The 21,996-nt window shown below is 47.1% G+C and overlaps 2 protein-coding genes across 2 annotated transcripts in view; one reads left to right on the plus strand and one right to left on the minus strand.

The window, feature by feature from the left end:
• snd1 (staphylococcal nuclease and tudor domain containing 1) overlaps positions 1-21,996 on the minus strand; it is a 172,088-nt gene that overhangs the window by 80,730 nt on the left and 69,362 nt on the right. The gene's annotated exons all lie outside the window — the stretch shown is intronic.
• On the plus strand, positions 13,094-18,594 carry lrrc4.1 (leucine rich repeat containing 4.1). Its single transcript, XM_056424295.1, has one exon. It carries the CDS (start codon positions 14,619-14,621, stop codon positions 17,430-17,432), a length of 2,814 nt encoding a protein of 937 aa, XP_056280270.1. The 5' UTR covers positions 13,094-14,618; the 3' UTR covers positions 17,433-18,594.

A 21,996-nucleotide genomic window follows, 5' to 3' on the forward strand; every position in this document is an offset into this window, starting at 1 on the left:
TCCCTCTATTGACAAGATTTAAATGCATTTTGATTCTCCGGGACAGAAACTGAAATGGAACGTGTGAACAAATGAATTGAAGTAAAAGCTTTTGAATTGCATACATTGCATCAGAATAATTTGCTCCACAGCTGTGATTTGAGGACCTGGAGAACAATGAGTGAGTCATGAATCAGGCAACAATGTCAGGACTGCCTTTTCCCCTTTAATGGCGGAGACTCGTGTCAAAAGTAAAAGTGATGAAGTTTAAGTTTATCAGAGTGGTGAAGGTCCCAATTGACTTTTGGCGTTCACAATTGAGGTAAAAAAAAAAAAAAGGCTTTGGCGAGTACCGTCACTATGGTAACACGAGTTCTTGTCTAGCACAGCATCTGAGCGACAACCGGGTGTCTGAGTGCAAGCCAGCGGGATAATGTACATAATGATGGCAGGATTATTTCAAATGAAAACGCCAGCACAAGCGCGCGTGGAAGCGTGTGCGTAACAGAAGCGTGTGCGTAACAGAAGCGTGTGCCTAACAGAAGCGTGTGCGTAACAGGAGCGTGCGTAACAGGAGCGTGTGCCTAACAGAAGCGTGTGCGTAACAGGAGCGTGTGCGTAACAGAAGCGTGTGCGTAACAGGAGCGTGTGCGTAACAGAAGCGTGTGCGTAACAGAAGCGTGTGCCTAACAGAAGCGTGTGCGTAACAGGAGCGTGTGCGTAACAGAAGCGTGTGCGTAACAGGAGCGTGTGCGTAACAGAAGCGTGTGCCTAACAGAAGCGTGTGCGTAACAGGAGCGTGTGCGTAACAGAAGCGTGTGCGTAACAGAAGCGTGTGCGTAACAGAAGCGTGTGCCTAACAGAAGCGTGTGCCTAACAGAAGCGTGTGCATAACAGAAGCGTGTGCGTAACAGAAGCGTGTGCGTAACAGAAGCGTGTGCGTAACAGAAGCGTGTGCGTAACAGAAGCGTGTGCGTAACAGAAGCGTGTGCGTAACAGAAGCGTGTGCGTAACAGAAGCGTGTGCCTAACAGAAGCGTGTGCGTAACAGAAGCGTGTGCGTAACAGAAGCGTGTGCCTAACAGAAGCGTGTGCGTAACAGAAGCGTGTGCGTAACAGAAGCGTGTGCGTAACAGAAGCGTGTGCGTAACAGAAGCGTGTGCCTAACAGAAGCGTGTGCCTAACAGAAGCGTGTGCGTAACAGAAGCGTGTGCGTAACAGAAGCGTGTGCCTAACAGAAGCGTGTGCCTAACAGAAGCGTGTGCATAACAGAAGCGTGTGCGTAACAGAAGCGTGTGCGTAACAGAAGCGTGTGCCTAACAGAAGCGTGTGCCTAACAGAAGCGTGTGCGTAACAGAAGCGTGTGCGTAACAGAAGCGTGTGCCTAACAGAAGCGTGTGCGTAACAGAAGCGTGTGCGTAACAGAAGCGTGTGCGTAACAGAAGCGTGTGCCTAACAGAAGCGTGTGCGTAACAGAAGCGTGTGCCTAACAGAAGCGTGTGCCTAACAGAAGCGTGTGCGTAACAGAAGCGTGTGCGTAACAGAAGCGTGTGCCTAACAGAAGCGTGTGCCTAACAGAAGCGTGTGCGTAACAGAAGCGTGTGACAGGCGTGTGCGTAACAGAAGCGTGTGCGTAACAGAAGCGTGTGCGTAACAGAAGCGTGTGCCTAACAGAAGCGTGTGCGTAACAGAAGCGTGTGCCAAACAGAAGCGTGTGCGTAACAGAAGCGAATGAAACGCGATGTTTCCTGAAACATTTGGCTTCAAACAAAGCAGCCTTTTCAGCAGGAGAGCTCTTCGAACCACCAGGTGTGCGATGTGACAGCAGTGCTTCCAAAGAGGATGGATAACGGTCGCTTCAAAAACAAGCAGCAGAGCACACACACACTCTTCAAAATCAATTTCAACCATGTGGCCACAGGCAGCGGCAGACACCCCACGACGACAAGCCACAACAACCCCGTGGCCAGCGCAGCACTTACGCTCCCCTAACTTACTGATTGAATACCCAACGAGGCACATTTTAAGCCAAACCATATGCCCAATACGTATCCTAAGGCTGTTGTCTGGTGGTGCGCCTGCTGAATGAATAAGGTGCGTAATCAATTGTTTCCTCAAAAGAACATTTGAAGCAAAGTGTCTCAGCGGTTTCATCCATTTTCAATCTTTTATTGCAGTGCACAGCTGAACTACGAACAAATGGATGGCAGAACGGTAATGGGCAACAAGAAGAAGCAAACAAATGGCAGCCCTTGGAGAAGAGCGTCTAGACCATACGTGTCAAACTCATGGTCCGCGGGCCAAATGTGGCCCGCCACGTCATTTTATGTGGCCCGCGACGGCATGAAATAAATATGATGCCTTTTCTTAAAAAAGGGAGTAAAAAAAATCTTGTGCTTTTATTTTGAAGGTCATTTTTTTTGCAGCGGACTGCGGTCTGTTCACTCTCCTTCATGCTGCGTTCACGCCAGAGGAGAGGCGAACCCTTGCGTTGCTTTACTAAATGTACTCGCGTGAGTTCAGTCGCCGGACTATTTGTCACGTTTTCTTCACTCGCGCTAGAAGCGCAGGAGAGGGGGCGTGGCTTATCGTCCACCACGGAAGAAATACACACTATTTGTTCTGTTGAGAAAGTCCCACACACGTCGGACCATCAAGCCCTCGAGTCTGGGTTAATAATATAAATATTACGTATTATATTATCTGTAGCCACACGCAGCTTCTCCAGGAGCTGCGTCTGGATGACGGCCGCTTCCAGACGATCAATATCCTCTGGTTCTGATTCAACGGTATGACGTCAAGCGGAGCATTTGAACAGTCTCACCTACTTTTACTTTTAAGCACTGTTTAGACATGTTTTAAAGTCTGAAGTTACTGAGTAGTAATGTATGTTGTATTACCTTGTGTCCTTAAGATTCACTTGTTGGTTCATAATTGACTGTAAAAGGGAATATTACTAAATAGTTTTGTTGTGCATACTGTGATATTCTGAACTCTCAGGTTCAAACTGCACCATCTTTTCATTAAATATATTTGAGAAGTTAAAAATGTCCCTCGATTTAGGTCTCAGCTTGTCATTCAGGGGTGATAGTGTGTCCCGAAGCCAGACCAGTAGAGAACCACAGCCCCAGACCAGTAGAGAACCACTACCCAGACCAGTGGAGAACCACTGCCCAGACCAGTGGAGAACCACTGCCCAGACCAGTGGAGAACCACCCGTCTCAACTGTGACAAAGCTTTTAACAAAGTTAATGTAATAATGTTTGTTTAATCTTTGATAAAGTAATGTGGGTTAAAATAAATATAATGAAATTAAATAGATTTATTTTATAATATTAAATACATTTGCATATACAGGACTGTCTCAGAAAATTAGAATATTGTGATAAAGTTCTTTATTTTCTGTAATGCAATTAAAAAAACAAAAATGTCATGCATTCTGGATTCATTACAAATCAACTGAAATATTGCAAGCCTTTTATTCTTTTAATATTGCTGATTATGGCTTACAGCTTAAGAAAACTCTAAAATCCTATCTCATAAAATTTTAATATTTCCTCAGTCCAAGTTAAAAAAAAGATTTATAACAGCTGAGTGTTTGTCAAGGCTCAGGAAACCCTTGCAGGTGTTTCGAGTTAATTAGACAATTCAAGTGATTTGTTTAATACCCTACTAGTATACTTTTTCATGATATTCTAATATTTAGAGATAGGATATTTGAGTTTTCTTAAGCTGTAAGCCATAATCAGCAATATTAAAAGAATAAAAGGCTTGCAATATTTCAGTTGATTTGTAATGAATCCAGAATGCATGACATTTTTGTTTTTTTAATTGCATTACAGAAAATAAAGAACTTCATCACAATATTCTAATTTTCTGAGACAGTCCTGTATAGTTATACATTTATATCAGTACACCTAAATAAACAATAAACAAATGCAAAGACAGTTATTTAACAATATGTTCTGGAGTAGATAGAATTATACCGTGTTAGTGACAACCGGCCCTTTGAGGGCAGCCATGAGGCGGATGTGGCCCTCGGTGAAAATGAGTTTGACACCCCTGGTCTCGACGGTTAAGTCAGCAAAGCCATCGAGCCGTCGAGAAGAAATGCTAAAAACCGCAAAACTGAATGAAAACACATTTGAGTCGCACTTTAGCGGGAAGAGGAGCAAAACGTGGTACATAAGTTGTGTAATGGACAGAGAACACATGGGCAGTATTGAGACAAAACAGGAATAACAATTACGTTGCTCAGATCTTACAAGCGGCTCCCAGACAGTATGACTAGAGACTCTTTTTGGATGATTTGCAATTTTTTTTTTTAACTGACCTGCTGGTTCATTAAACGTCCTGTTGCAATTTTATTTTCCTTCCCGAGAAACTGCTTATGCAAACATCTTTGTAATTTTTCCATTATAAAATAAATAAAAAATATGTTATCCTTTTGTCCACAACACCAATGAAGCTAACACCATTGTCAGCTTCATGTTTTCTTCATTCATGCTGAATAACTTCCACCAAGACTAAATAGTGTGTGTGTGTGTGTGTGTGTGTGTGTGTGTGTGTGTGTGTGTGTGTGTGTGTGTGTGTGTGTGTGTGTGTGTGTGTGTGTGTGTGTGTGTGTGTGTGTGTGTGTGTGTGTGTGTGTGTGTGTGTGTGTGTGTGTGTGTGTGTGTGTGTGTGTGTGTGTGTGTGTGTGTGTGTGTGTGTGCGTGTGCGTGCGTGCAGCTGAGGTCACTTAATGTGCCTCTGTGTGAGCGATGTAAAACCATCGCGTGTGTGAACATGTCATCGGCAAAAAAAGGACAGAAAACTGTCCGGTTTCAACCGGTTCCTGATCAATTGATGCATCTCTAATCACGACCGTTATCGGTAGGTATTACAGTTACTTACTGTGTATCCAAATACGAGCAGAATTAGTTGGACAAATAACCTCTCAACTCTGTAACCTCCATTTAGTTCCCCTGTTGAGAGTTATTGTCCGGCCACTTGAAATAAAAATGGCAAAAGGAGCTCCGAAATACAGCGATGATGAATTCAAAACCATAATTTACAGCTGGATATCAAACAACGTCCGTCAGGAAAATTAAAGGGAAATCAATGTCCGCCTTGGGAAATTACTAATGTCCACCCGACTACAGCTCAAGTGACCCAGACTGATTGCATCAGTGACGGAGAGAATAGAGACGTATACAGTCGGAGGATTGCAGTCAGTGGCCTGTGTGCAACACGGGTCCATAAAAATGACTCCAAGCAAACAATGGGATAATAACAAGGAACACACAGACATCATGTCGCTGAAACATAGAGGCTGCACCTAATGTAGCTGCTAAATGAAGACGACAGCCATACAAGTGCTCTGGAAATGCTCTGGAATTGGTCCACGTGTACTTCTGAAAAGTTAAAGACCCCCGTGGAAGGCTTCACGGCTCATTGAGCCGATTCCCTTGATATCATGTCAAATGTAAACATGCCACTGCATTATAAAACCACGGACATGTATCCGAGGATGAACACATGTGACTGTGTGCAATGCTTTTCCCCAGACACGCGGCGAGGAGCAGAAACAATTAGACGGCGGGGAGAGTGCACGGACAGAGTTATTATTATTCTCTTGCACGAATACACACAAGTGGGGCACTTCAAATCGTATAGCCGTAAATGTTTTGTTATCATTAAATTGCATTTTCTCGTGAAAAGCACAACACACACAAGCCTGTCAGAACACTGCTGGGAACACAGGCGATCAAAACTGCAGCCGATTGACTTTCTTTCTTTTCTTTTTTGCATTTTGCTCAGCAAAAGTAAGGAAAAAGTGCGAACTCCCAAACAAATCATGCCTGTTCCATGCTGTGCGGATGAACCAGCAACCATTACATCGTGGTCATCACAATCGAATGCAACGCATGTGAGCTCGGAGCACATGCATCAACACAGGCACACTGGTGTCAGCCGGACGTCTGCCCTCTGCCAGTCCCCGATGTCCTTTCCTCCCGTTGCTCAGGGCAGACCCGCCATGCCGCGTCCGTCCCCAACGCTACGTAGAAATGCTAACACGCAATAAAGGGATTAGAAGCGTCGTCTCAAATGTGCATGTAGCAGCAAGCTTTCACACAACAGCTAGACGTAGAATAAAAGGCACATCCGGCTCAGCCCCGACTTCTATGACTTAATATCCGCTATAGTCGTGTTACTGTCGAGTGCACAGCACTGGTCCCACGCCTCTCTTCGCTGACGCCACCGTATCCCCTCCCTGTGCATTCTCCCACCGGCACATGTTGGCATGTGTAGTGCTACTTTGGAGAGCTCAATCGACAGCCTACCCTCGGCTGTCCTTCGTGACTGTAAGCGGACTGTGTGGGCGGACTGGCTCGGAGAGAATGGACTGCTGTGTTATCGACTTCAATTTAGAAAGTGCTGCATGCTGCTTTCACCCCCTTCCCTCCCTCCGCCTCCCTCTCATAGCCGGGACCCTGCTGGCCCCCAGCCGGAGCCTGTGATATCCATGATTGCACGGCTACAAAAAGAATAAACACGTATCAGCAAGGTCACGGGGCTCAAAGGGGAGGAGTCTCATTTGACCCATATGCCCGTTCCATTTCACTTGGCTCCCACCTTGACCCAAACGGAGACTTTTTCCTCACATTACTTCCTCCCTTCAGTCCGCGGTCGCTTAGCAATACTGTCGACATCCACTCGGGTGTCCGTTTCTCAACCTTTAGCCCTCCCTCTCCTGCATTGTCCCCGCCCTGCTTGGGTGGACAGCTGCCGAAGTGTTGTATTGTCGGAGGCTGCAGGTACATCGGCACCGAACATTGGACGCTGTGCTGGCTGCGCTCATAGATTAGACACACTGAGCTGGGCTTCTCAAATCCCCCAGGGTGGGAACGCGATGGAGGCAGAGAGGCTGCGAATATTACAGTTAGGAGAGGACCTGTATGAGAGGAATGGACACAACAAATAAATCTCCAGTACACACACACACACACTCCCACCGCTTCTCTACATGTAAAATGTTGACATCACAACAAAGACCCTTCATAACTATTGTGTGTTTTTCTCATTATTATGCTCACATTTGGGGATAAGATAGTTCATTTGAACACAGATAAGGTAGACAGGGAACTATCAGTAATTCAATCCAAATTGAAAGCATATTAGAAACACGCTCCGTTCAGACCCCTCCGCTCCCCGCCGTCTGCCGTCTCATATTAAAAAGCAGTTCTCAACGCGGTGTGGCGTCCACTAAAGACATCTGGCACAAGGCAGAATACACAGCGAGATGCATGAAATGGCTTACAAACACACAAGCATGGTGGCGGGAAACAAAGATTATTGGCATGCGCACACACAGAATCTCTAACTGCCGGACGGTGCCGCCGTAATCTGGGTGTGGACAGGTGGATTTGAAAAGATGAAAAGCCGTTTCATTCTTCTCTCCCATCCCCGGGTCGGTGCAGTAACTCGGTTTGGCTGATCCTCCCCTACACGGAGCTTGATGGAGATTCTGGGATTAACAGCTTCAGAGAAATAACACTGTTAAGAAGGTAATTGTGGCTGGGAGTATAGGGAGGCTATTTGAAGGTCGAGGCACCATATCGGGGAGACGAAAGAAAGGTGTGGCCACTAGGAGTATGAAAAATGACCTGGGAGGAGGTTAAGTCAATTAACCACTGTGGAGATGGCGTGGTGGTTCAAGATAGCCTCGCAGGCTTCAATTCCATGTCGATATCGAGGGAGATATGGAGTCAACGGGCAAACTAAGAGCGGCACGTTTGATCCAATAACCTCTAGCTGCAGGCTTTTCACACTCGTCATTGAATAAAGCCTACACAACAAGATAAATAGTACAAGTGGAGGAAAGACAACGCATGTGTTAGCGTGCGCAATAGATCACAGGTTTGAATCACTTTTGATGCGACAAAAACAGTGAAATGAACCGAGACGAGGAGAGGTTATGTAAAAGACCAAAATGGGACTAGTTTCACATAAAGAAACAACTCACTAGTTAAGAATGTTGTTTTGACCGAGCCAGGGGCAAATAAAAGAAGGAGGAAAGGGGTGGCACTGAATGAAGACGCTATCTTTGCTCAGAAGGAACTCAAAGTCGAGAAGATTGAGCTGCCCTCCCAGCGGTGAATTACTATGTTTTTACCTTCACATTGCTCTGAGAAAGACGCATCCATTTCCTACGGCCTGGCAGTTGGCAAGGCAACATTGTGATGAACACACATACAGGGATGCTCCATGAATCCCGATGAGGCCAGCTGACCAATGACGTGGCCAGGGGCAGACATGGGGGGGCATTAGCATATGGTGAGTTTGGTATAAATTATATCACACACTCTTCATAATGATATACAGTATACTGTACTCCATACTTAAAAATAAATGTGGCAGTAATTGGTGAAGGCAAGGTTTGAGATGTGAATTCATCTTGGCCGTTGTGTCTCCTCCCATCTCCGATACGGGCTCATGCTGATTGGGTTTACAGTGCTCAGCTACTTGTATCTTTCTTCTGCTTCCAGTTAACACGGCGAGGGCTAATCCCTGCTCTGGCAGCCCGTATGAACACAGCTCGACATAATAAAGCCCATTAGTCTGGAGACAATGGCGGCTAGCGAAGCTCAAAATCTGAAGAGCGCAGGATAAAAGACAAACAATGAAAAAGAGTGAAAAGACTCATTTTTTACCGTCTGGCTTTAGTTTCCTTGACCTGCTACTGCCCCTATTTGAGAGGGCACACACCGCCCCCCATACAAAAACATATGCTATGAGCAAACAATTAACTGGTGACGAACTGGAAGAAGTAGAAGTTAAGAGGAGGGGAGTGTGGGAAATAACACAAAGGGGAGGAAATGGGGAAAGCACAAAGGCAGTGGAAGAAAAATGCAAAAGAATAGAAGAGAAGAAGAAAAAAACTGAGAGACGGGGCAGAGGACACGTCGAGAATAGGGAGGGTTTAAGAAATGACCCCAAAAGAACCACCGACAAATAGATATGGCAAGCATATGAAGCATATTGGCTTTTTTTTAGATGGTGTAACGTAACCTTGCGTCTCAATAAAAGTGCCATCTGAATGCATCCATTTAAATGAATGTTCTACGTAGGGTATTGCTGACATTGTTATCAATATATGCATGCTGTGTTAAGCGGAGGCCGAACAAGGTCAGTAAAAGCAGACGAGCAAGACTGAGCGGGTAACGGGATGAAAGAAATCAACTCATCCAACCCGGGCTTATGGAAGCCACTAATGTACCCGATTGGCTATTATAATCTCTTGATACGCTGGCATATGATTGGTGTGTGTCGCTGTGTGTATGTGTGGGATGAGAAATGTGATAAACAGAAAAGTTGAAGCCTTTACTGGGACACTGATAGCAGTGTGTGTGTATTTGTGTGTGTGACTGTGTGTGTGTGTGTGTGTGTGTGTGTGTGTGTGTGTGTGTGTGACTGTGCGTGTAATCTCTTGCAGAATTAATTCCTGGAAATTGAAAGGAAAATGTCTCGAAGCGGTTCCTTTGCCTCAAGGTCAGCATCGTAGAGGAGTTTGGGGCATGCGTGTGTGTGTGTGTGTGTGTGTGTGTGTGTGTGTGTGTGTGTGTGTGTGCACATCTTTAAGTACGTGGCCTGGAAAAATTGTTTGACGGCAACGCAGGGCCATGGTGGGTATGCGGACGGGCATGCTCTGGGACATTACTGGACACACTCACCCATGAAAATGCGTCACAGCTCTCAAAAGTCAAGACGAGCACTCAAAGTGTGCCTCTTGATTCCTTGAAAACTGAATATCTCTCTCAGTCTCGCAAGCGCACACAAACAGAACGCCATATGTGGATCGCCTCAGGGCCCGTACTGTAAATCCTTGATCCCGGCAACGGCAGAGGCAATGACATTATCATTAGATCTATCGTTCAAACTGCACACTCCTGAACTCTTGATGGTCACTGCTGCTCTGCTTTACTGCCGGCCATTCACCCGGACGGAACTACCGACGGCACGCGCATGCAAATGGACCCGGGCTGCTGACCTACATGTGACCGGCCGCAGCCCAGATTCGCAAACACTCACCCCCAGGGGATGGGCTCTGTAACGTTTGCTTATACCCCCTTGAACACGCTGACGGACACGCCACCCCAAAGTAGGTCTTGCGGTACCCCCCGAACTAGACCTGGTGCCCTCCTGGCCCGGTGCGTGAGGGTGGCTGCGCAGAGCCTCCGGTGAGGAGGGGAGGACAGCAGGAGCATGTGGCCGGCATGAAGGTCCCCACACTTCTGACAGCTCATCAGGCGCAATCGGTCAGCAAGTCCTGGAAGTAAGGCCTGACGACACGTTTCTCGTCAAGCCAGTGTATGTTTGTCCTGGCATAATCTAAACCTCGAAAGACACTCAAAGTCACGCCGTCTAGCCGGGGTGATTCATTTCCTTGGATTGACCTGAACCACCAAATCAGACTTGGAACAAAAAAGAACAAAAGGCCACCGGCTTGGCAAAAGGCTTTTATCTGCTTCCACCACTTTGCCAGTTTCAGGAACACCATGGGAGAACCGTGCCGTGATCACAGAGTCTGGCTGACCACAATGTTGGCCGTTGGATCAAACTATAAAGCAAGAGGCTGACCACTTTTGGTCCGTGGAGCATTACGGAGTTTGGCGGGCCATGACCCATGCACCATCAGTAGTGAGAAAGCAGTGTCCACTGAGAAGGGGAAAATAGAGAGCAGAAAAGACAGGAAAAAGAGAAATAGACGGGGCGAGAGGGAAGAGGAGAGAGCCGTCCTGGCAGCACTGGTCAGGTTGCGGTTCAATGGATGATGTTGGTTAGATAGTATTCTGGGATGTGCTGGGTGGCTAAAGACACAACCTGCACTCACTCTGGGTCACTTGCTCATCAAATGGTGGCACACCCACAAGCTCAGCGCAGGCTTCATCCGACACACAAACGAAGCTCGCGGGGCCAGGAAGCACGGCGCTCTGCGCTCGGCATTTCTTTGTTATCAACAATCGCACAGAGAACAGCGCGGCCTCATTTGCAGTCGACTTAACTGACAACAGATCAATGGAATGTCGATGTCGTGTTTGAGCGGCACATTTGCCACGCAAACCTGCATTTGCGTGATGAAGTGCTCTTAAAAAGCCTGCCGGGATCCATGCCCACATTATCTCACGTTTCACTTGTTGGGAGGATGCAGGGACAGCGACGCAGCACGCCTCTGATGGGAGCCTCCACATGGCCGCGGTGCGAGGGAATCCCTGTGGTCAGGAGAGAAAGTAGCCTTTCTGTCTTAACAAAGGAACCCCCCCCCTGTACTCCTGTGGTTGCTACCTCACTGTTGCATGAGCTTCATTGAAGCCCATTCACATTCAACTGCAGTCAAGGAGAAAGGCTGTGTGTGTGTGTGTGTGTGTATATATATATATATAATATAGGAGTTGGCTCTATACTCCTGTGCCGGTGGGAATAACGTATTGCGCTACAGGCAGAGTGACCTTTTGGAGCTGCCGTGCTTTCTCTCTCTCTTTCACACTCTTTTCTCCCTAGCTCAGAACAAACACACAAACACACAAACATACACACAGTCACACACACACACACACACACACACACACACACACACACACACACACAGTCACACACACACACACAGTCACACACACACACACACACACACACACACACACAACTAGCAGCACCGTCACCGCTATCTTTACCAAGCATCAATTATCGACACTGCTTCCTCGTTTTATGGACATGAGGGATGTACAAATCATCGGCGATAGAAGGGGTGACGGGACAGTAGGGCGGTTGGTTTTGCCTCTGCTCCTGCGGCAGGAAGGTAAAGCACGTCTCGTTTCCTCCGGTTGGCCTTCCTGAACATGACCTTTATTGGCTGCGTGCCTCCTGAAGCGACAGTTTGTGCTCAGATTGAGGGTTAAGGCCCGTCTGCTTAGAGCGCTCTAACTACCTGCGAAGGCATGCGCAATGAAAGGGTCACGCTGCACCTGCTGTCAGGGTTAGAGTGTCGGTCTCCACATCGAAGAAATGGTATTAATAAAGTAACCGAATCAAATTGGAACAATCTGAACTATGAGTTCCATTGCACTGAATGGAGGTTGAAAATAGATATGGATTAAATCTCATGCAATGCCCCGACAACTTGGAGGAGATTGTATATAAAGAAATGAAGCAGAGTGACAGCGACGGGCAAAGAGTGAGCAGTGAGAAGGATCGACGGCAAGGAGGGGTGGGGGGGTGGAGTTAATGCACAAAACACACTGCATCAAACCAAAGCACTACTCCAAGTGGGATGCGTCAGCGGTCCATTCATGTCCCCTGACTTTACACTGAAGGAAAAACAATGAAAAGAGGGCGCGAGAGCAAAGGGAGGTAAAGAGAATCAAAGATAGAGGGAAACGAGAAAGGAAAGAGAGAGAGAGAGCGTCATGAGAGAGACAGGAGCGAGAGTGGGAGAAACGGTGTCCCATCAGCCTGCGGTGGCCACCACAGCAAGACAGGAAATATTTGCTAGAGAGGGTTAAAATATGGTTGCTGTGGGGATGCCACTGTCCATCTCTGCCTTTCGCTCGGACAGCCCGCCTCTTCCTCTAAGCCCCACAAAGCCCCAGAAAGCCACAGAACAAGAGACTGTGAGCATTAAAAAAAATAAAGGAGCCAAGGACAGCAGGAGCAATCTGGTTTTTGAAGAGGTAGATCTCTAAAAAGGTCTGAGTGCTTTGAGCTCATCCAGCTACCTCAGGACACTGCAGAGAGAGCAGGAGGGGGAGGCTGGGAGAGAGAGAGAGAGAGTGTGTAAGAGAGGGAGAGAGCAAGAGAGAGAGAGCGCAAAAGAGAGCGAGAGAGAGAGCGAGAGCAAGAGAGAGAGAGAGAGAGAGATATCCAAGCCGGCGCAAGCTCTCTCTTTTGCTGCTACAACGGATCCGTTCCACATCGGCGCTACCGTTAACGTCACGCCTGTAAGCCGCACGCTCACCCGGTGCTCGGCTACCCCGTCTTGCTCCTCTCCCTTGTCGGACGCTGCATGAGAGAGGGGGGGCCGCTGATCACCACGAGGAGAGGAGGCGGAAAAAAAAAATTGGGAAAACGAGAAGAAACAAGCCGGCGAGGAAGGAGAAACTGCGCACCACCCCTCCTCCCTTTAGCCCACCTCGATCCACCCAGCTACAACACCCCCCACTCCTCCCAGCACCCCGGTCCATCCCCCGCCCCACTCCCCCTCGGAAGAAATTGACGGATTATTGGGAAGTGCAAGGGAGGCAGGCTGCAGCTGTGTGTGCTTGGCGGGGATGATGCGTGTGGGTTTGCAATCGCTGCCGTTCGCCACCGCTGCTGCCGAGGCTCGAGCGTCTGGCTAGTTAAGAGGAGGAAGAAGCTAATTGAGCCGGTGTGAGTCGCGTATTCTTTTCAACCACCGCCGAGCGCTGCCGGGAGGAGGAAGAGGAGAGGGATAAAAGAAAAAAGAAGAAGGAAAAAATCAAGTGGACACGACGCCACATTGAAAAGGGGAGCAGCGGAGAGAGAGAGAGGGAGAAGGGCTGTCAGACTGACCAACCGACCAACTGATTGACCACTAAAAAGTGAACAGAGGAATACAGAGAGGAGGGGGGCTTTTTTCTCTCCCCCTGGCTTGTCAAGCTCACCTCCAAACCATCGCAAACGAAAAGACACAGAACATTTGAGTGGACTGTGGAATTTTCATTCAACCTTCTTCAAGCCCACCCCCACCCACTCTCCTCTTTTTGTCCTTTCTCTCTTGGCTTTTGGTGCACACAACAAAAAAAAATTGTGCGCGTGTTTGTGTTGTCGCCTGTGCTATGGAGACCTGGGTAAGGTGTCTGGCAGGCGGATCAACTGTCGGATTCCAAGGACAAGCAAGAGAAGAGGAGCCAACAGCGAGACGCGAGCAGGGGAGCACTGCTGCTCTCGGAGCCTGACTGGATTCCTATCTGCAATTCTTTTTTTCTTTTTTTTCTTAACAACAACAAAAGGAAGGGAAAAACACTCGCAACAGGGCCTTTCAAACCTTTGTCTTTGGATGTGTGGATTTACAAAAGGGCTCGTCGTGGTTAAGCTCTTTGGCATTGATACTCTTTTTGACAGAGCAAATACTTAAAAAAAGGCTTAATTTGTTGCTCTTGGGATATACATGCATCTGGTGTGAACACCACAGCTCTTTGTGATTGCAAAAAGGAGGGAAACTATAAATCAGTTCAAGGACCTGTTATAATAACTTGAGGTAGGTGTCTAGCGTTTCAACCCCTCTTTACATCAGTTTGTAACCCTTGTGATACGGCTTTTGGTTGGTTAATTTATCATCATGTCCTACTCATACACACGTTTCAGAAAAGCCAGCCCTCTCCACACTCCCTTCTCCTACCCCTGACCAGTTCAAAAGATTACATCATTGAGGATAGTTCAAGCCCTCTTGCCTCTGAGCAAGCACCCACAAACTCATTCTCGCCTTGTCCTCTTCAGTTCCCTTGACTTCTTAGCTCTGGTCACCAGAACACGACAACCAACCAGCTACTTTTCCCTGATCCCCACAGGCCCCAAACACCACCACACAAAAAAAAACATCCCTCCCCCCCAGATGATGCTGAATTATGAACGTGCCACATCATGAGTCTCCTGGGGCGGGTAGCTGTGCATCGTGCCAGGAAAGCCGCCCTGCTCTGTGTAGTCTTCCTCATGGCGCAAGCGTGGAGCAGTGCCTCTCTGGCCTTGGCGGGGGCGGCAGTGTCTCAGGGAACCCAGGGCTGTCCACCACAATGTTCTTGTAGTAATCAGCAGGGGAAGGTGGTGTGCACGCGACGTGGCCTCACCCGTGTGCCCCCCGGCATTCCTACCAACACGCGGCACCTCAATCTAATGGAAAACGCCATCGAGGCGGTGCAGGCTGACTCCTTCCGCCACCTGCACCACCTTGAGGTGCTCCAGCTTGGGCGAAATGCCATACGGCAGATTGAGGTGGGCGCGTTTAATGGACTCACCAGCCTCAACACACTGGAGCTGTTTGACAACCGGTTGACCGTGGTGCCCAGTGGGGCCTTTGAGTACCTGTCTAAACTAAGAGAGCTGTGGCTGAGGAACAACCCCATCGAGAGTATCCCCTCCTACGCCTTCAACCGGGTGCCCTCCCTCATGCGATTGGACCTGGGAGAGTTACGGAAATTGGAGTACATCTCAGAAGGAGCATTTGAGGGCCTACAAAACCTCAAGTACCTCAACCTAGGCATGTGCAACATAAGGGGGGAGATGCCAAATTTCAGTCCCCTCAAGGGCCTGGAGGAGCTCGAGATCTCTGAGAATCACTTCCCAGAGATAAAGCCAGACTCTTTCAATGGCCTGCTCTCACTGAAAAAGCTATGGGTGATGAACTCACAAATCACAGTGATAGAGCGCAATGGCTTTGATGACCTATCTTCATTGGCGGAGCTTAATCTGGCCCATAACAATCTGAGCGCTGTGCCACATGATCTGTTCTCACCGCTCAGGTACCTGGTGGAGCTCCATCTCCACCATAACCCTTGGAACTGTGGCTGTGAGGCTGTATGGTTAGCACGCTGGCTAAGGGAGTACATCCCTTCTAACTCGACTTGCTGTGGACGTTGTCAATCACCTGTCAGCATGAAAGGGCGACAGCTGGTTGAGGTGGACCGAGGTGAGGGTGCTGCAACCCAATGTTCTGCACCATTCATTGCCGATGCACCGAGGGACCTGAACATTTCGGCGGGGAGAGTGGCTGAACTTCGTTGCCGCACAGCCTCAATGTCTTCAGTGCGTTGGCTTCTACCCAATGGGACTATCCTGACACATGCCTCCAGTTATCCGAGAATATCAATCCTGAATGACGGTGCCCTTAATTTCTCAAATGTCCTGCCTGTAGACACAGGCACTTATACCTGCATGGTGTCCAACGCAGCGGGGAACTCCAACGCCTCGGCCTACCTCAATGTGAGTGCGGCTGAGCTCAACACGTCCAACTTGAGTTACTTCACCACGGTGACTGTGGAGGTCTTGGGGCCAACCACTGAGATGCCCAAGCCTAGAACCACCTCGACTACAGCTGCTGCACCAGGGATTGGGGTCGCTGGAGGCGGAAGGATAGGCCTCGGGACAACAACTACAACTGCCTCCCCTTCCGTCTTTCAGCCAGTCTTCATCTCGACGCCAACGGTGCTGCTGCAAAGCACCAACAGCCCCCCAGGAGCAGCCAAGACATCTGTGGTGCCAGGACTACAAGGTGCCAGTGGCAAACCAGGGAGGCCTGGCCCGAGCCTGGATGAAGTGATGAGGACCACTAAGATCATCATAGGTTGCTTTGTAGCAGTGACACTGATGGCTGCGGTGATGCTCATCGCCTTCTACAAATTGAGAAAGCGCCACCAGCAGAGGAGCACGGTGGCAGCTGCTCGCACTGTGGAGATTATCCAGGTGGATGAGGAAGACCTTCCTCCACCAGCGTCTGCAGCTCAAGAGACATCCCTCACGTTGCCTGAAATCCGGGACCATAACAGCATACACAAACTGGACTTTATCAGCCACAAGACTGACTATAGTTTTCACAAACCCAAGGTCGAGTACAAACCCCAGCCCAATTTCACCCTTCATAAGCCGAAGGCTGAGTATACCACTTACAAGCCAAATACGGACTTCAGCGGCCACAAATACATCCCAGATTACAGCACTCAAAAATCGGCACCAGACTTTAGCCTTCATAAACCAAAGCCTGACTACAGCCAATTTAGACAGGACTACAGCACTCACAAACCTAAATCAGAATACAGCCCATTCAAACCAGAGTATGGCACTCAACCAAGGCAGAAAACAGACGTCAGCCCATTTAAACGAGATTACAGCACCCAACCAAAACCTAAACATGACTATAGCCCATTAAAATCGGAGTACAACACACAGCATAAACCTAAAGCTGAATACAGTCCATTCATGCCAGACTTTGGCACTCATCCCAGACCTAAACCTGAATACAGCCCATTTAATCCCGACTATAGCACTCAACCCAAACCCAAAACAGACTACAATGCCCAGAGATCTCAAACGGACAGTCCCTACAACGCCAGGGACCCTTACACCGCCCAGATGACTGCAGCTGATTACAGCGGCTTCAAGACCGACTTCAGTCCCCACAAAGCGGATTACAGCGCCTACACGTCCGACTTCAGTCCACACACTCAGAGACCTAAACTTGATTACAGTCCCCACAAAGCGGACTACAGCCCCAATAAAATGGACTACAGCACCCTGAAGCCCAAATACAACACCATTAAACCAACTGAACATGGAGCGAAATGGACAGACAACAATGTTGGGAACTCTTTGCCTCGAACCATGCCCAGCACCATCACAGCAATGGCTGAGCCCTTTGCCATTAAAACTCACACCAAGGAGAAGGTGCAGGAGACTCAGATTTAAAAAAGACCCCCCAAAAGGCTGCCACTCCTTCCCCGAGGTTCCTAGCTCCCACCCACTCCTTTTCTCCCGCCCCCTTCGTCATTTCCTCATAAACTCATGCAATAGAATGCACAACGAAAAAAGGACAGGAACTGCTTTTTTGTACAGAGTGCAAACTTAAAAAGACTGATGATTTCTTGTTGTACATGCTTATAAATAAATATATATATGGACAAATTGAAACTACCATGGGCTGGTGATAGAGAAACATATATTAAAAAGAAATTGAAACTATTTTCTAACTTGTAACTTCTATTTAAAACAATGAGTTGTTTAAGATGCTGTCTTGACTTTGACACATGAGGGTAGTCTTGTTTTAAAAGGGGGCATTCTGTGTGATTTTTACACCATGCTACAGAGAATGCAGTGATGAGAAAAACATATTTATACTGACAAGACTTTCTTTCACAAAAACCGAGGAAAAAAAAGGTCAGTGACGATCTTTACAGGTTTATCTTGTAAAAGCACCAAGAATTTGTACTGTGCCAAATGTTATAAATGCAATAAAAAGGATTTTTGAAAAAAAAAAAAAAAAAAGAGAAGTTATTAGAAAGAGATGTTTTTTTCTTCATTTGTTCTCCTGGTGTATACTGTAACGATCAGCCAAATGCTTTAGACACTGCAGTAAGACGCTGCAGCTATACTTTAACCCTACGAGTGCTGAATGACTCAGGCAGAATGAATCACAATGCAGAAGTGGATGGTGTTTGGTTTTTTTAATCTCTCAACCAGTCCTATTACTATGATATGCTTTATATGTAACAGAAGAGTTTGTTCAGTTTCTATTTTACACCAATGAGTGTCGTAGTGCTTCATCAAGATGTGGCTGAAGAAAAGTGTGTGTATCATTTTCTTAAGTTCTATAAAATGCTTTAAGATGTGAAAAGATGAAGCAATGGTGTGTCCACAGAAAAGTGTAGCAGTGCTACTATAACATCTCATGTGAACTGAAATGCTCATTACTAAATGCTGTTCAATGATGCAAACCGATTGTGTTACCTATCTCATTTTACACATTACAAACTGGTATTATTATTCATGTAACTAACGAGTGAAAATGGTGATAAATTAAGGTGAAGTACTGTTTGGGTGAAGACTGTCTTGCACTTTGCCAAAAAATATAGATCCTCATTTCACTTTTCATTGCAATGCCAGCTGTTGTGCCTTCATCAATCAGTATGGGGCTTTTTATGGTGACAAATGCATTTGGGTCTTGCTGTTAACTGCATTTTTCATCTCCACGGATATCACCCCTCTCAATCACAATAGAGCCCACCAATTCTCTGCCTAACAAAGAGAGATAGCATACAATGGTTAGGACGCATGTATTAGTCAGGTGGTCCGGTTTGTTCTTGGAAACCACAGTGAGTGGGTTTGAAGACAAAGCCGTGGTGTCGTCACTGTAAATCTTATTTACTGATAAAACTGTGGAAAGAGTAAAAAAAAACAGAAAGTGGAATGATAGAACAAAAAGAAAGAAAGGTGGTGTGAACCACCATAGAAGAGCATATCAGTTAAAAACCGACCAACATGTTTAGAGTGGGCAACATGTGGGTGAGAGATGAAAAAGAGAATACTACAAAAGAACTCCATGGTAGAGATTGCAAGCTGTGTGGACCATAATCAGCACATCCAACCCAGATACGACCTTCTCATTAACCCTTATGAAGCTGGACAATTTTAAAGTAAACTAACACAAATATTAATTTAAAAAAACACAATAACCAGCCTTGAGAGATGTGTGACGTTATCAGACCGGCAGTCAGCTTTCTCCTCGTCGTGTAGCGGACTGCACCAGCTTACATACCAGAACGAAATATTGCAAAAAAGAGACCATGTAAGGGTCTGTGGCTTCTCGTTTACCGAGAGGGCCACAGGAACCATATCTGGATTTGCCTCTCCAACAATGTCGAGTTTTAACATTTGAGAAACTAAAGGACAACTTTTGAATATGAATGAGAGAGGGGTTGACATGGCACATCACAAACACAGTGAAGCAGTTAGCTGAGAGCTCCTCGTGTGCTTAAGCTGTGGTGGAGGCTGTCAGACGAGGAGAATGATATGTGGCTCTGTGAGGGCAACATGGAGACACGGAGGTTAAAGAGGACAGCTGAGGAGGGTGAGCGTCTCGTGTCAGTTTTGTTGGACATGTCTTTGTTTCCGAGGATATCTTACGCTTGGAAACACATGCGGTGTTGGAGCATTTGTCGTAAATGTATAATTTAAACGTCATCTCACATTGTGCTCCATAGGGAGGCTGGGATGGATACGATGATCCCAATGAGTAGAAATTATGTTTGGAGTAAACAAAAAACATGGGTGCCAAAAGTGTGCAGTGCAGCATAAAAATATATTGCTTGGAGAAAAGGAGCAAAGCACCGGTTTTCTTCTTGAAAACCTTTTAAGAGGCTGCCCCACTGGACTGTGTGTGATCTTTGGGGCCAAGGAGATCTGGCACGGAAAGACAGAAAATGTTTAGTCCCTAAAAAGCAAAACAATAAAGACTTTTAGGTCCCGGCGTGGTTACATACAAAGAGATCACACCTTCATCAGTGTTTGTTCATTATCCCAAAGAGAGATTTTTATATTTCTATACCAAGGGTCATCGAATTGGGGTGAAATAACCTGGTGCAGTGTAACCAGTGCTTTCCACACTGGTCAGGTAAAAAACACACCAAATCAACGACCAGCTGTCCTCTATCCGCCGACCTACCCGTCCTGCGATGTCTGTTGATGACTCAGCCAGCCATTTAAATACTGACCAACTTTCTGCAGGTGCACGAACGAGCTCGATAGATCAGACGTGTATGTCCGTCGGTATTTGCCCATGTATGTACGCGTCTGCTGCGCCAGCTATCTGTTGGGTGTTGGGCTACATCCAACAGGAAGCAAGGAAACAAAAAGAGCTTCACAGTGGCCGAACACGTGGAAAAGGGAATGGAGGGAACGGAAGGAAAAAGAGAGAGAGCGCAGGATGATGCATTTAAAATTAATATTAAGTATGGCCATTTCGGGATAGCCCGGTACCCGAATGGTTGAGGTGTATATTGATGTTGAATGCACATATTGTAAGTCGCTTTGGATAAAAGCATCTGTTAAATGACATGACATGTAATGTAATGTAAAGGTGTATACCACATAACTGCAATGTCCAGGGTTTGACTGCGGCGGCTGACCTTCGTGGCATGTCATACCACCCACTCTCCCCCACCATGTCCCACCAGCCTCTCTACTATCAGCTTCCCGATGAAGGCAAAGTACCGAAGAACAGAACCACATTTCATACTCGCACCCGTTTCCACGCTGACCCCGTGTCACTGCGCTGACTCATTTCTTAGATGGCATGCCTTCCTGTGGTTAACTTTGAATTGTTTTAACATCCAAGCTACGCAAAGCCAAACAGCGGTTTTCTAATCGTCTCTAATGTGAAACATACGAGAGGAAAGTCAAAACGAGAACGGATCAGTCGGTTGCGTATCAATGCATAGCGTAAATGGGTTAAATGGATTGTGAGCCGTTGTATGAACAGATGCAAGCACTGTATTAAGCATTAGGCTGCGTGATGGCATTCCATCATCCGCCATATTGTACTTTGTGTGCCTCAGTATGGGACAGCAGGATGGGGCTTACGCTACACCACAGCCTGTCGTGCTATGTGGTCACGTATTAAGCTGCACTGTGCTATAAAAGGCTCCATCATACTAATCAGTCAACATAGCTACAGGGTCATCAATCAGCCAATCAGCAAGGCAGCCACCGAAGGGCTTGTTTCCATGGGAAACACTCCTTCCCTCCGTCCCTTCCTCCTCAAGAGTCATTTTGTGTGTGCTTCATTAGCAATCATGAAGCCATTTGAAAGGCAAGATGCACCTATTTACTCACAGCTCACAGAGCCAAGGGGAGATTAGAGTGAGAGGAGGAAGGTACAGGGGAGATAGGGGAGGAAGAAGATGAAGTGGCATAGGAATCGAGATGGAGGAAATAACATTTAAGTGGGAAGGGCAGCATGACAGATTGTGGGTAAGAAGTTATGAGGGAGCGAGCAAGAGTGAGGAATTTAGCCAAAACAGAAAACGGGGTGAGAAACAGGGAGCAGGTCCAAGAAGCAAAGAGCAGACATCTGGGGAGAACACAAGATACACAGAGATAAATATGGCGAGGCTGGATCAGGTGATTGATTGTACATCGCAGAGCTTCTCGGAGACAAAAAGAAATCGACGTGAGAATGAGAAGTGAGAGGTGATGGGAAAGGGTATGAAAGGAGAATCAGGCCACGGCAACCGGATATGAAGGGAAAAAAACAGAAAGCAAGATAATAAAACCATAACGGTCAAATCTGATTAAAATTAAATGAAAACGAGAGACAAAGAAGCCGAGGGAGAGCTGCAACAAGAGGGGAGAGCAAAGCGGCGAGTGTGAGAGAGCAAAGGCACTCGGGGAAAGAAGTACGCAGAGCAAATGTGATGCAAGAGTGCCAGCTACAGATGGAAGGGGGGATATATAGCCGGGGCATCATGGTGGATGG

Source organism: Pseudoliparis swirei, chromosome 10 (genome assembly GCF_029220125.1).
Source record: "Pseudoliparis swirei isolate HS2019 ecotype Mariana Trench chromosome 10, NWPU_hadal_v1, whole genome shotgun sequence".
Classification (NCBI taxonomy): domain Eukaryota; kingdom Metazoa; phylum Chordata; class Actinopteri; order Perciformes; family Liparidae; genus Pseudoliparis; species Pseudoliparis swirei.